Genomic DNA, 13,446 nt, shown 5'->3' on the forward strand with positions numbered 1-13,446 from the left:
AATGTCAAACGGGGCTGTTAGAGATGCAAGTTTTGCTTAGAAGAACGATGGTAGCCCTAAAGAGTCAAAAAGGCTGGAAACTACAAAAAGGACCTACCAATATCAGACTCACACCATGCTACACCACTGAAGACACCATTTTCCATAGTTCAATTCAGATTAATAAATTGTCTTGAGATACATCTTGCTTACCTTCTAATGTTGTTCCTGTACCAAGGAGAGGATCACCCAAAGCAGAAGTATAGCGTGCACTCACAAAGAGCTCATATTCAGTATCCGGTTGGAGGTTCTGAAGCAAAGCCTGAGTTGTATCTCCTCTGATGGTAACTTCCCTCCTCTCACCTGCCTCGGCAGGTTTAAAGGCAATGATGTATTGGAGGACATTTCCTGGAGCAGCCTGCCATGTTAGTCTCATAGTGTTGATGGTTTCATCAAACACCCGAAGGTTACGGGGAGACCCAATTACTGAGGACGAACAAAAATGACTTTAATCGTATTCAGTGGACAGTCAGAAAAGTTCTCAGAATTATACTTTAGTTAGAAATGGTCAGTAGGGTACTTCTGTTCTTGGCTCACCTTCTTTGGTTGTACCATCCACTTGCATTTCATCCCCCATGCCTGTGATGTACTCAGCAGACACAGACACACGGTATGTGGTGATGGGGAAAAGTTCCTCTAGTACAATGGTAGTCTCATCTCCAATAGTCTGCGCCTCCAGTATTTCTCCAACACCACTCAGTGGGACGTATGACAGACGATATCTGAGAACTGATCCTGGAGCAGCTTTCCACGATACCCTGAAACTGCTAGTAGTCTCCTCTGTAACTCGTAGGTTCCGTACTCTCCCTTTCTCTGGAAAGGTAAGATACATACGTGTTAACGTGTGCTGTCATAAATAATTTTAGATTTTGATTCAACCCACATAGAGCATCTAATTTTTACATTTGGATCTACTGTGGACTGGAATAGAGTGATCCACCCTGATTAGGTCAGTTCAGCCAACTCTTTAAAAATTACAGGTGGGCCAAACCTTCAAAACTAAGGCAAATATCTTACCTTCAAGGGTAGTTTCTTCACCAGTCAAAGGAAAACTGTCTCCCTTGTCATACTGCCCAAACACGTTGACCTCATATGTAGTGAGGGGGGTAAGATGAGGCAGAACAGCCGTGGTACTTTCACGGGGAACTGCCAGAGTAATATAATCTCCGGTGACATCTTCAGCCTTACGGAATCGCACCAGGTAAGACAACACATCGGAAATAGGTGCAGTCCAGGTAGTGCGGAAGCTGCGGGAGGTAATCTCAGAGAATACCAAGTTTTCGGGTGGAAGCAGACCTAACAAACAAAACAATAACATACTAAGTGGGCTAAATCACATGATGTTTGAAAATCATTAACATGATGAACACATTATACTCTAGTTGGGTGCTTTTTTGCCTCAATTAATATACTGCAATTATTGTAACCACAGTTTGGAATTCAATTATTTTTGCCAATATAGTACATCTAGTCCATAGTAATGGACAGTCATTTGGTGTTCTAATTGTGTCCAGCCTGAAAAAAAGCAACCAAGCATGTCTTGCATCTTTTAATTGTTGCTGTGCACAGCTGCTGAATCTTTTCTCATAATTTGTACTTGAAGTACATTTGCCCTGGAACTTACTCTTCTTTTTAATCTTAAGAAGTTCCTGTTCAATCCTCAAGCAGATGGACTGGGTAAGCTCTGTGGAAATCCTCTGGAAGGCATCAAAGTCCTCCACCTCGTACACATGAGTGTCTGACGGTTCGTTGGCGATGGCCTCCAGCTCGGACCTCACTGCATCTTTCACACCAACAGCAAAGATCTCCACATCATTATTTCTCAGGTTGGTCGCAGCATCCTTAAAAGAGTCTGATGACTTTCCATCTGTGATCAGCACCATGACACGAGGGACATTATCTCTCGCACCACGTGTATTGATAAAGATCTTGTCCTTCACGTAGACCATGGCCTTGCCAGTGTTGGTGGAGCCTCCACGGTAAGGGAAAGCGCGGACAGCTTTGACAACTGCATTGATGTCATGATGGGTGTTGAGCGCAAACTCAGTGTGTGGATCTCGACTGTACTGGACCAAGCTAAGCTGGACCTTGCTGGGGCCAATGTCAAAGGAATTGACCAGTACCTCCAAGAAGGCACGGACTTTGGCAAAGTTTTGTAATCCAATACTGTATGAGCCATCCACAAGCAGGACCACGTCAGCCTGCACGTCCACTCCCAGTGAGCATTCTAGAATGACAGCATGCACAATTGATGTCTCGCCACAAAGTAACATGAATGACAGGTTGACAATACGAAATCTCACCTGTTCTCACTTTGACAGGCTGTGTCCTCTCTATAGCCATAATGGGCTCACTGGGTGTCAGACCCTTGAGGGCATACAGGCTTATCTGGTACTCAGTATCAGGAGAGAGATCCCGAACATTGATGGACGTCTGTGTGGCACCAATGTACAATTCTTGACGATTGATGCCAGGCAACATGGGGATAAGGACAAGCTTATATCCGGAGACATATCCTTGTGAGGCATCCCATGTCACCCTCATTGACTTTGATGCGATTTCCGTCACCTGCAAGTTGGATGCCGGCTCCACCGCTAATGAAAAGCATCAGATCAGACAAGAAAAGAATTCAACAACTTGGAGACTACTATAATTTTCCAGTTTGTATTTTAAACAACTTTTTCCAAGCCATAAATGATAAAGTACTTCATTTAGGAAGTAGAATGTAAGACCTACGTTCTTCACCGCTGACTAGAATGCTGAGCTGCTCATCAACACCAGAGCACACTTCTGTGATGATCTTTCTCTGGACATCTTGGATCATATCAAAATTTGGTACATTGTACACATGTTTGTCATATGGAGTGGAGGCCATTTCTCTAAGTTCATCATCATCTGCGCCTTTGATACCTTGAATGGAAAAAGAGAAAAAAACGTGTAACTTGGAGTGCGCTGTGGTTATAGGTAGCATTTATAACAGGCATCTTACAATGAACTATCAGTGGAAAATCAAGAGGCTTCCCAGAACAGGCTGATAGGACACATGGGAGAGCAAAATAATAACTCCCTTTGTCAAAAACATACCTAGGACAAAAATTTCCACTCCAATGTTCCTAAGTCTTCTAGCATGCTCCTCAACCGAATCCTGGGATTTTCCATCAGTGATGATCATGGCTATCTTTGGAAAAACTTTCCTGGATCCAGCTTCCTCCGTAAAGATGTTTTGCATCAAGTACTCAATGGCTTCCCCTGAAGAAAGTGATATAAAGACATATTTGTCTTATTTCATTCTTGAGTGAAATATAGACAGAGGGGCTCCTCACCTGTCATGGTATTTCCTCCCTTGTATGGCAGCGAGTTGATGGCTTGGAGCAAGTCTCCTCTCCTGGTATAACGTGTAAGAGGGAACTCTGTGCGAGTATCCGTGCTGTACTGTACCACAGCCACTCGAGTTTTGTCCTCGCCAATGTCAAAGGCCCCAGCCAGGCCGGCGATAAAACTGCGGATGTGCTTAAAGTTCTCTCTGCCCACGCTCCATGATCCGTCCACCAGAAAAACCAAATCTGCAATCGCACTGACAGAGCACTCTGTAGAAACAAGGAGCAGAAATAGGAGTTGAATCACGTCACGTGGTAGAATTTGGACTGACCTGAGCTGGGGATGAGTTCAAAAATATTTTTACAATAACTATTTTCTTCCCATGTGGACTCTGACACCACAAAGGAAATATCTACGTGAGCCAAAGAGTGGGTTTGGTATCATTATTCCAACCTGAAGCAGCCCTGTGGACTAAATATTTACCCAAAGTCCCAGCTGCAATCTTCACTTTTATATCCTTTAAAATTCTGCATGGCTGTTGATAGTAGATTGTATTTTCTATTAGAATAATGTTTGTCTATTAAACTTTCTGATGCGTTTGTGGGAAGACTTGAAATTCAATTGGTCTAATTCATTCCAAATGTGTCCCTATTTTTTTTTCATCTGAAATTCTCTCACCAAATGTTGAAAATTATGTAATGTGAAAGACAGCAAGTGCTTAGCTACGAACAAGGACAAAGTGAAATCTGGAAGTCATTTCCAGAAGGCTCAACAGGTGGGGGGATGTTAAAGATATTTAAATCCCTATGACGTACTTTGTCAGATGGTGCCTGTTTCTATGGGGTACAATGAAGGTGTCATTGGTGGGTCACCCTCCCCTTCCTGCTCTCTTTCCCCTCCATGACGCACAAAAGAAACTTTGTGTCCTGCCTTCAAGCCTGAAGCCTCCCTTTTCCTTTTTTTATTTTCTGAATGTTGAGACTGCTGTTAATTAAAGGAATCAATGCTTGCCTTCCCACCCACTGTCAGGAACGTTGTGCGCTCACTAGCGACTACCCAGCAGAAGGTAAAATGATCAAATTATTCCAAGGGAAAATGTACTCTGAAGACTGTCATGAAAAAAATAAAATACTTGAGAAAATGAGAGAAGATGGAGAAGAAGCCCTGTAAATATTTTGGTTGGCACAACAAAAAGCACTCACTGATTGCATCTGACTGTGGCCTCCTGACACGTCCACTGGAGTTACCGGACTGGACTGAAAGACAAGAACACTTGGACAGTCAGCAAAGCACAGTGTCACTCTGGTCCGTTGCATTATTTTCTTAACAGGAGGAGGAAAGAAAATCAACACATCATAAAACCAAGCCAAGACAATTCAAACCAGCTGCTTACAAATACTGTATGGTAGTGTATTAGACATAAACAGGAGCGGAAAAAATACATTGTTCTAACTTCTCTTCCTAGAAGATGCAATTCGGATAAGTGAGATTTAGATTTATGTGGCTTTAATTACAAAAGTACATCATTCATCTCTGGATGTCTCCAGATTGATTCGTTCAGCCAACCATCAATCCAAATGTGCAAGATAATCAAAATCTGCATGTAAATAGAAAATGATGCTCACTTTTAATTGAAACTTTCACAGCGGTGCACGTTGTTTATTTTGTGTGGATCGTTTGTGCCATAACATATAACAATGTCAATCAAAATTGAGCATCGTTATCTATATCTATCTCTAATCTCGTTGCACACTTGAGTACAATGACAATAAAGGGATTTCTAATCTATGTGGACATACAGCGAATGCTGTGCTGCTTTTGCAATGCATCTCAGTTTGGGTGCAGATGTAACTAATGAAATGTCTGCTAGTGTATACTTTCAGATAAATCGTCTGGCTGTAAAAAGACAGAAAAAAAAAAAAAAAAAAAGGATCCAATTTTCCCCAAAAAATCACTTACTTGTGAGTCGACCAAAGATGGGAATACTCTCCTCAGATCCATAATAGGAGTTGATGGACACTGAGTAATCCAAATCGGGCGTCAGATTACTGATTGATGTGGACGTAGTATATGCATTAAGGGCAAAGTCTCTTGTCGGTTCATCTGCATAAGAAATATGTGTTAGTGAGGTTTACATGTGTTGTCCCAAAATATGCAGCCTTTACTGACCTGCCTCTGAAACAATTTGTATTCTGAAGCCATCGATGACTGTCGAGGGCCTTACCCACGACATTTCCACCGTGTTCTCATTTAGAATTTTAAAGTTCAAGTCCGAGGGCGGATCCACTGGAAACAACAGATGAAACAGTATTAAACACAATAAATATAAAAGTTATGTATGCTTATGGAAATATTTTTGATCAAACATAAGATGTCATTTCTAGTCAAGCATTCACATTGATCCCAACGACAAACACTTCACGGCTGAAGTGAGCTCGTTTCGTTGTTGGGGAGACACAGACACAAAGCACTCATGTCCATGTGTCACGTGACGAGTAAAGAAATGTGACAACACTAGAAATGGTAAGAGAAGCCATTTCGGAGTAAAAATGGCATTTGCTTGAGTTGCTCAACCATGGAAGCCAACAACTCAAGCACTGGCATACATAACATGTGCACGACTCAAACATAACCACAGTGCAAACATGAACGTGAACCATCCAAATAACATGCTGAGTGCAGTCATCACAATGCATGCAACGACCACTTAAACCACAAAGTTGATCCCAGCATGACAAAAACACAACTCAACTGCAAGTTATTGATTATACAATGGAACTGAAGATGCCGTTTTGAAGTCTTGACACAATTGAACACCATATGTTTTATATACACGCAGTATATAAACATATTCAATGTTATTTATTTGGTTCAAGAGGCCTTATACCAGCCGGTGGCACGCATCCATTGCAAACCTTTTAAAAAAGAATACACAAAGCGTCGCATGAGACTCTTGTGTATTTTTTCCACTGACAACATCAACATGTTTTCTACATGTGCAATACATACGTAGTCTTTAGGAAAAAAAAAACATACAGAGGACATTTTTTGGATCATAGCGTCATGCATGATGTACATGTGAAAGTTGTTCGGCTCAACAACTTTGATGGGCTTGCTTCTCCATGTACAGTTGGGACCACACAGACAGATGACAAATATATTTTACAATGATATTCTCTCTTATAGGTGTCAGTCTAAAAGCCTACAATGTAGATCAATGTTAATCGATAGAAGTGTGAAAATCGGCATGCATCAAAGTCGTCTCAAAGTGCTTAATGTTTCATTTGTCCTTCACATGAGTTGTGTTATTAATAATTATCATTAATGCTGTGATATGTGCCAATATGGCCGTGAGTTAGAAAATGTATTATGATCAATGAATTAGAATGACTTTTTTTTTTAATACGTACTATAGCAATGTAATTAAAAAAGAAAAAAAAACATTGCTAGAGAAGGGAGCATGCAGACAATTTTAGGAAGGAGATGTTAATAAAAGTTTTCTATGAATATCATTGTATAATACACTTTGGGGGAAGGAAGCCATAGTTTGGGACACATTGAATGAAAGGCAGATGACGAAGAGGAGCTCATCAAATAGGTAAAAACTGGGATTGGAGGATCACCAACCTGGATTATAAACTCAAGGAACCCCGATGGACCGTGTCCCCACTCGTTTCTCCATGAGTTCACTGCTCCAACAATGGTACGGAGGTGTGAATATGCGTGTGTGTTCAGGAAATAGCGAAATAAAAATCGCTCAGGGAAGTCTTCACTGGCAACCGTTACGACCTTTGTTGACGTATAGTTTCTTTTCCTGGAGTTTGAATAGACTAGAGGACCAAAGGTGGTCTCTGGGGTGTTTTTAGGAACTTGTGGCTGTTGGTGTTATGTCCCATCAGCTCCTAATAAAGGACACCCGCTATGTGTCTGGCTACTGTTCTCTGAGTAACCTCAGTCTCCAGGCATCCAGCCACCCTGGTTTGCGCGACTGCCAGAAGGAGAGTCCAGGGATAGGGGGGAAAGAACACGGAACCCTCCCAAGGAGGCAGGGAAAAATGCCAAAGTCATTCGGCAACATGTGCTGACATTAAACATTACTGCATATTCGCTTTCCATACGTTTCGCAAGTCAGCATTTTCGCAAAAGCCCGCAAAGAAGGTCGAGAAAGGCTCTTTGTGCTGTCTGAGGATTCATTTGCTATTCTCCTATTTCATCTTTCCATTCGGCTAGCGGAGATGTGTGAGAGGAGAGCTTAGACTCCACTCCAAATGCCAGAAATATTTATAAGGAAGGAAAAAATGACAAGGTTTCCATACCATATTTGACATGATTTTTGAATACATGTTTGTGTCTAAAGTCACATTTCATTTTCCCTCTTCACAACCTATAACGAATGACATTGCGTGTACATCTTAATAACATTCATATAATCTAGCAAACAGTAAGCACTCAGAATGACTCCATCATTTAATTTCTATCATCAATACAGCTAACCAAACTTTAGTAAACTCATGATGGTAGCGAAATTCTCTTTAATGCTTTTTTTCCCCCCAATGAAGTGCTTGATGTCTTTTAAATCTTGCCGATTTGTTTTCACTGTTGTAAGTAATGTGATGACTTCAACACACGGAGAATTTCTGATGCAAACACTATTTTACAATTGTATAATCATTCTTTCCAGTGTCCTATTAGTTGGAATGTATCTAATGTCACCATGGAAAATAGCAAAGACCAACTAAGATATTTAATAGTGAAACACTAAGCAATACAATTACATTTGATGATGTCTCAGTGTCTGCCCTGCGGTTTTAAGACATTTAATTAGAAGTTAGAAATGGAATACATCTATGGGTTGTTTATTTGCAACTATTTTCCAGATTGTAACATTTACTATGAATAGTTGAAAATCCTTTGAATTGCAGCCTAAATGTGATCCAACATTGAGTCATGGCATTTAAATCTGAAGGAATGCACCACAATGGACGTGGCTCACACAGTCAGGAATACACATAGAATAACAACAACTTTATTGACTTCACCATTACACATTGTCATATAGTCAGTGACATTAAAATAAAGGGCTATTCCCTGCAACATTAACAACTGGTGATAACTGGTCAAAGAAGAGAAGAAGGAGCAAAAGAGAGAGAAAGGGTAAAGTGTGTCTCCTTAGAGTGATTGGCGGGTGTGTTTAGTTTACCTTGAGCATCGATGGAGGATATCAGAACTGCAAACAACGCAGCCACGGCCAGAGTCAGCCCTTTCTTCATGTTGCGCCCTTGAGGGTTAGCAGGGCATCAATGGGTCTGAATAAGAGCAAGGCATTCAAGGTTAGTCAACAGCGCCTCGTGTGGCGAGTATGTATACTGCATGCAATGGATATATTTAATTGGCCGCTCGAAGCCGTCCAAGTGGAAGCAGTTTGGCACAGACACGGTCGGCTGTAGGTTATGACCCCAAAGGATACAGCCAACTTAAGACACAATAATTTAATATTGTATATGACATTTATTAATTCGACCCTTAAACCACATTACTTGAAAACATCCATCAGTCGTCTACACTGCTCGTTTTCAATAAGGTCTATGACCTAGAGTCTATCTCATCTGACTGTGGGGTAATAGACTGGTCGCCTGCCACGAATAGACAAAATACAACATCTACACCCATGGCTAATTTATAGTCTTCAGTTACCCTACATGCATGCACAGAAAGCCAGGGCATCCAGAGAAATACACACAGTAAGACGAGAGGCAAGATTCAAACCCAGAACATCAGAGCTGTGAGGCAAACGTGCGAAACACAAGGTTATCATGCGGCCCAACCATAAAACAGATTTCTTCCATTATCTTCTTGGTGTTTATCATAGATGCTTTGCTTGAGCAGCTATGAATAGACTGGCAACATTTTATGGCTTAATCTCGAGGGCATTATTTATTCATTCATTTATTTATTTATTTATTTATTTAAATATTATACTAAATAGAAATGCACTGCACATAAAATGAACTTAAAGGATATACACTAGATTGTCTTAAAAGAAGGACAGCTCTGAACACTGTGGGGCCCAATTAAAACGCGAGCCCCTCGTCTTCTCCAAAAATTCAAATTAGATTAATTAATTGTAAAATGTCTATGCTGTAAAAATAGATCGATAGCTAGATAGATAGATAGATATAGATAGATAGATAGATAGATAGATAGATAGATAGATAGATAGATAGATAGATGGATAGATAGATAGATAGATAGATAGATAGATAGAGACAGTTTCAATTTTTTTTGCAAATGACTAAAATTATTTTGCAAATGAGTAAAAGAATAAAGACGACTCAAAAATCCATAACGCGCTCTTGGTCTACTAAGGAATAAACTGTCACAAAGTCATTCAAAAGAAATTGGACGGCTCACCCAATGAAGAAGCCAAAAGATGGAACGATGAGAATTCGGATGAGCCTTGCGTGAAGCCTCCTTGTGTGCACCTTCCTTTTCTCCTCTCTGCCTCCTGCGCGCTCCAGCAGCAGATGTCCAAGGAGGAAAAACTTCCTTCCAAGTGGGAAGATTCTTTCCAACACCGGCTACTTAATAGGGGGGCAGTTCCCAACTCTCAATTTACCATCATTTTGCTCGCTGACGAATTTCCCCGCCTGTTACTTGATCTATGTCCCCCTGCTGGGACGGCGCGGTTCCTTGGAAATTACATTTTTTCCTTCAAATTCCATTGGTCTGGCGGTTTATTAAATTTCCAGCGCCAATGTGACCTCACAGTAGTTTGGCCAGACGACACTGCGGGGGTTGTACGAGCTTAGAAATACAATTTATTTGGATATGTGTCAAGAGATGAGTCAAAATGTTTACTCTTTGAAAAAAACCGACAGGCTCTTCGGTGATCTATCGCCTTGAGCTAATATGCGCAGAATGTTTTCAGGCATCTCCACCGATGTAATCAAACGAAGAGCGTTTAGTTCATTGGCCGCTTTTCATGAGAATTTGGACGTTTGTGAAAATGTCAGTTTAGTTAAAGAAAGTGCAAGGACTTCATCAGCCGTTCTTTCCGCATGGTGTCGCTGACTTGTTGTTCTTTGGTGCGCTCTAGAGCTCAAAACCTAAAACTGCACGTGAATACAAAGCAACCCAAGGTTTGTGCATACAAAAAGCACTTTTCTGCAATCATAAATATTTGTAATCGGCGACACATTTAATAATAAGCATATCTGGCAATTAGGATGTCTTTTATATACATATTTTCTCTTTTTGTCATGGTCGATTCAGAATTGCTTTGAATGACGTACATAGCACAGGTGTGTGCTGTGAGGTGTACAATGGCCTAGTAATACAGATGCAGTACGCTTAATAATTACATTAGATTTAGGCAAAAAATGGCAAAGTGTCCTTAATGGTGAAAGGAAATAAGATGTTGGCGTGAGGAGTACTATAGTGGTTTTACTATACTGTGTGCGATAGCGGCCTAGCAGAGGGGATGGTCATTGGAAAAGGGGGTGTTTGGGGTGGGATGCTTACAAGAAGATTTGGCGTTTTTTAATTTGATACATAGGCCACAGTTCGGGAAACAATAAAGACTCGTGTTTTTTAGCAGACATGTCAAATCAAGTCTGAGTGAGGGATTTTTGCGTATCAGATATTTGATCCACCCTTCAGATGACTAAGTATTGCCATCCTGTTCAAACAGGATTAAAGGGTGAACACTCCAACAGAACACTCGCAGATGTTATTATTAACTGTTGACTTGCGCCATATGAGTTTACTTCATTAATGGGGAAAAACATACAATGTATAAAACAATTGAGCTCATATTGTACCCTTGGGTTTGTCATGGCATGGTGATGGTGCCCTGAAAGCACTTGACGAGGACACTTTCCTTTTACAACACATTTTTGTATCTGGGAAAACAAATCTTGCAGTCTAAAGCTTGCCGTGCGATTTGGCTATATTAGTGCAAAGTATATTAGACTGGAAAAGAATGGCAAATGTTGAACATTGTACACCTACATGTGTAAAATGGATTTAAAAAAAAAGCCCCATCCTACATCATGTCACCTTTAAAATCAGTTTTTCACACCAGCTTGTCGACACGTGACATCTTTTGGTCCTATTGATATGGATCCAAAGATGCTGAGACTGCAATGCATTTCCTCTATAGTCTGAACAATGTACGTAACAATGCACTTTTGATAGTTGCGTATTTTGCACATCATAAATGGAAGGACTTGTGGCATGTGTGTTTACAAACAAGCCTCAAGGTACTAAAAAAGTGTCATAAGTAAAATATGTGCCCACAGACACAAACGTTTGGCTAGGGCTTTTCACTCTTGATCATCTCTTGATGGGAACAGTTTGTTTTGTTTGTGCGTGAAAGTGTGTATTTTTGTGTGTGTGCACGCACGTGCATGCATGTGAAAAAAATAAAATAAAACCACAAAAATGGATTACGTGTACATAATCGCTTCTTGTTTCTTTTGCATCTCTGACCTTTAACACCGCTCTAGAAAAGGAATGAAATGCCACTGAGATCTTGACATCTGTTGGTTAAAAACTATTTATGTAATATTCATCCATTTTCTACACCAGAGCTAGGCACTTGACCCTTTTTAGCCGGTCAGTCCCTTGCCCTCCGGCTCTGTACCGTTCCGGCCTCGACCGTCGACCTTCCGGCCTTATTCCTAAAAATTGTCGGGCCCCGACCCCGTTCTGTCCCTCGCCCATAAGAAAATGCACGACACCGCCGCGGTAGAGATGCTAACAGAGGTTTATTTAAGGATCATTAGCTGCCCCCCCGCCCACCCCCCAAACTTGTAATGGTATACCCCAGTAGCAGGTGGGAGGCGCCGGTTACGTGGTCAGAATAGGGAAATACAGGTATGCTTGAATGTATACTGCCGTCTCTCGTCTCTTATTACTCAAACAGTTGGTAGTGGTGCTTTTGACGCGTTTGGAGGTAATTTTTGTCGTTTGCACATTTCACTGAGTGTAATGTTTTAGGTTATAATAATGTCAAACTCTGCTTTTCTACTCCGGCGTACGTGTGCGAACTTTTATTGCCTATAACATAACTTTCGTATATCCTTCGCATGCGTGCTTACGTCACTAAGTAGTGAGCGTAGAACATGCCAAAATACTTGTCGCTTGTCAATCACAGGGCACACACTAACCACACTTCTTTTCCGCCTTATGGGCAATTTAGTGTTTTCAATTAACCTAACATGCATGTTTTTGGGAGGAAGCCGGAGAACTCCAGAAAGCTGTGTCATAAACTGAAGATGCAAACCTCCGAACTGTGAGGCAGAGTTAAGTACTATTTAATTGAAATCTCTTGATATATTGCATTTTTACAGTATATTCTGGGGGACAAATTAATTACTTTTATATTAGATTATTTTATTATATCTGTGTTATAAACAAAGTTGTCCTTGCAGTGCCATCTTAGAGCAAATCCAAGGATACTATTATTAATATCCTCATAAATACTGTTTATAAGTAGGCTGTAGTTAATGTTGAACCCAAATCTTGTGGCGGTTGGATTTGTTGCTACGGCTCAGGCAGTTTAGGTTACAAAGTTAACAAAATAATAACTTTCCTCCAATAGGATTGGCTTCAGCACACGGGCAAGCCAAGTGAGTATACGCGGTTTGGAAAACAGATGGATGGATGTTTTCATTACATGCAAAATAGTGGTATCTGCTGGCCGACTTCTGTTATTGCATATTTTAAAAAGCCATATGACAATAAATATCACACAACAAACCCACGAGAATAAACATTTCCTCAAGAAGCATGTGTATCTGAACAAACATTGTAACAATACGGTTTTAAACTTCAAAATGGCCTGCTTTCAGATGTATGACAGACAAGTGCAGCCTACTACTTTCAGCCATACACCTTTTTTTTTTTTTTCATGAATCCCGCAGGATGTCAGGAAGTCAATTTTACTCAATCACCAGATTGGGATGGTACAGGATAAAAGGTTAACGGGAGCAGGAGAGTCCATAAGGGGCGACAAACTTTAGTTTTGTTGTTTTATGTAGCTGACCTCTGAAAACAGGAGCAGTACAGGAGTGGGAGTCATTTTCA

The 13,446-nt window shown here is 40.7% G+C and overlaps 1 protein-coding gene across 4 annotated transcripts in view; it reads right to left on the reverse strand.

The window, feature by feature from the left end:
* col12a1a (collagen, type XII, alpha 1a) overlaps positions 1-9,904 on the reverse strand; it is a 51,511-nt gene extending 41,607 nt beyond the window's left edge. For all 4 annotated transcript variants that reach the window (XM_088319324.1, XM_088319315.1, XM_088319308.1 and 1 more), the window contains exons 1-13: positions 9,769-9,904; positions 8,558-8,663; positions 5,527-5,643; positions 5,317-5,460; positions 4,560-4,613; positions 3,363-3,626; positions 3,124-3,288; positions 2,776-2,949; positions 2,343-2,633; positions 1,664-2,266; positions 1,057-1,335; positions 577-852; positions 193-465 (exon numbers count right to left, since the gene is read on the reverse strand). In XM_088319324.1, the coding sequence (XP_088175450.1) occupies positions 193-465; positions 577-852; positions 1,057-1,335; positions 1,664-2,266; positions 2,343-2,633; positions 2,776-2,949; positions 3,124-3,288; positions 3,363-3,626; positions 4,560-4,613; positions 5,317-5,460; positions 5,527-5,643; positions 8,558-8,627 (2,710 nt within the window). In that variant the 5' untranslated portion in view covers positions 8,628-8,663; positions 9,769-9,904. The remainder of the gene's footprint in view (positions 1-192; positions 466-576; positions 853-1,056; positions 1,336-1,663; positions 2,267-2,342; positions 2,634-2,775; positions 2,950-3,123; positions 3,289-3,362; positions 3,627-4,559; positions 4,614-5,316; positions 5,461-5,526; positions 5,644-8,557; positions 8,664-9,768) is intronic.
* Between the last annotated feature and the right edge of the window lie 3,542 nt (positions 9,905-13,446).

This window comes from Idiotropiscis lumnitzeri, chromosome 1 (genome assembly GCF_059441095.1).
Source record: "Idiotropiscis lumnitzeri isolate Australia: NSW breed Sydney's pygmy pipehorse chromosome 1, RoL_Ilum_1.0, whole genome shotgun sequence".
In the NCBI taxonomy this organism is placed as follows: Eukaryota; Metazoa; Chordata; class Actinopteri; order Syngnathiformes; family Syngnathidae; genus Idiotropiscis; species Idiotropiscis lumnitzeri.